The sequence below is a fragment of the Palaemon carinicauda genome, chromosome 36 (genome assembly GCF_036898095.1).
Source record: "Palaemon carinicauda isolate YSFRI2023 chromosome 36, ASM3689809v2, whole genome shotgun sequence".
Taxonomy (NCBI): Eukaryota; Metazoa; Arthropoda; class Malacostraca; order Decapoda; family Palaemonidae; genus Palaemon; species Palaemon carinicauda.
Window position 1 is genome coordinate 38,056,796 of NC_090760.1, and position 1,108 is coordinate 38,057,903.

General features: G+C 50.9%; 1 protein-coding gene across 1 annotated transcript in view; it reads right to left on the bottom strand.

The window, feature by feature from the left end:
• Nucleotides 1–301: 301 nt before the first annotated feature.
• LOC137628579 (facilitated trehalose transporter Tret1-like) overlaps nt 302–1,108 on the bottom strand; it is a 20,808-nt gene continuing 20,001 nt past the window's right edge. The window contains exon 8 of the mRNA XM_068359733.1: nt 302–442. Within this exon, the coding sequence (XP_068215834.1) occupies nt 302–442 (141 nt within the window). The remainder of the gene's footprint in view (nt 443–1,108) is intronic.

Sequence of the window (1,108 nt, forward strand, 5' to 3'; positions counted from 1 at the left end):
ACCGAGAAGCTTTCAATTGAATTTACCGCTTCCAAATGATAATGTGAGGTTTTCGTAACGGTAGGTGTGTATCGCAGATCCGTTGGCAGCTTCCAGGCAAACGTCGGCAGACGTAGACAGACTACGTCGTGTCCTGAAGAGTTCCCTTGGCAAAAGAAAAAGACAAGTACCCGTGTCTACCAAAAATCACACGCCCGTTCCTGCATCATGTAAAAATAAAATATTAGAAACACAGGAGGCCACCGCCATGAGCGACGGCCTCCTTACACGTTTTTTGGCCACTGACAATCCTTGGCGTATTTCATTGCGGCTGCCCTGAATCTGTTGTGGTAGTAGCAAAACTGCGGCCAATGGGCGGCAGTAAGTGGCTGTAGAAGTCATTGGTTGAGGCAGGAGCGAGGGATGGGTGATGGGTAGCTTTGTCGCCGCTCCGGCATGTCACCTGGTAGGCGTGTATGTCGTACAGCATTCACGTCACATTCGGTTGACGTTGAATAGGTGTCCTATTCGTCAGGAGGGGAGGCGTTGATGGAGGTATTGAAAGTCGTGAAGTGGCTGTCCATAAGGGCGTTGGATTTGGTCATCAAGACCTTTATGGGTAAACTATCAACATCAGGTATGGCAGCGCGCACAGGTTCGGGTGAACGGCGTACCCAAAGGGCACGAAGTAGTTTTACCTCACAAGGAGAGCCATCTGCCGCAGGTTGCAGGCGAGCGATTCTGGTCATATCCCTGAGGGCAAGCGAAGCCCATTGTTCCCCTAACGGTTATTGAGAGAGCTGGAAAAGCTTTGCTATATGGGTGGCTGGAGACGGCGAGTACTGCTGAAGAAGGTATGTTTTAAGGGCCTCATACATTATTAGTGTCTCCTTGTTCACAAACCCAATCGGATATTTCCGGGAAGATGTCCTCGGGTATCGCCGCGAGAACATAATCTGCTTTGGTGATTGAGCGAGTCACGCCCTTGATGTAGAATTGGACTTCTGCACGCTGAAACCAAGCAAACGCCTCTCTGCTGCCGAATGACGAAAGTTCGAATGGGGTGGCGCCAACTTCCGTGGAGTCCGCCATAGTACCAATGACGGGGGCGGGTTAGAAGGAGGGAAGA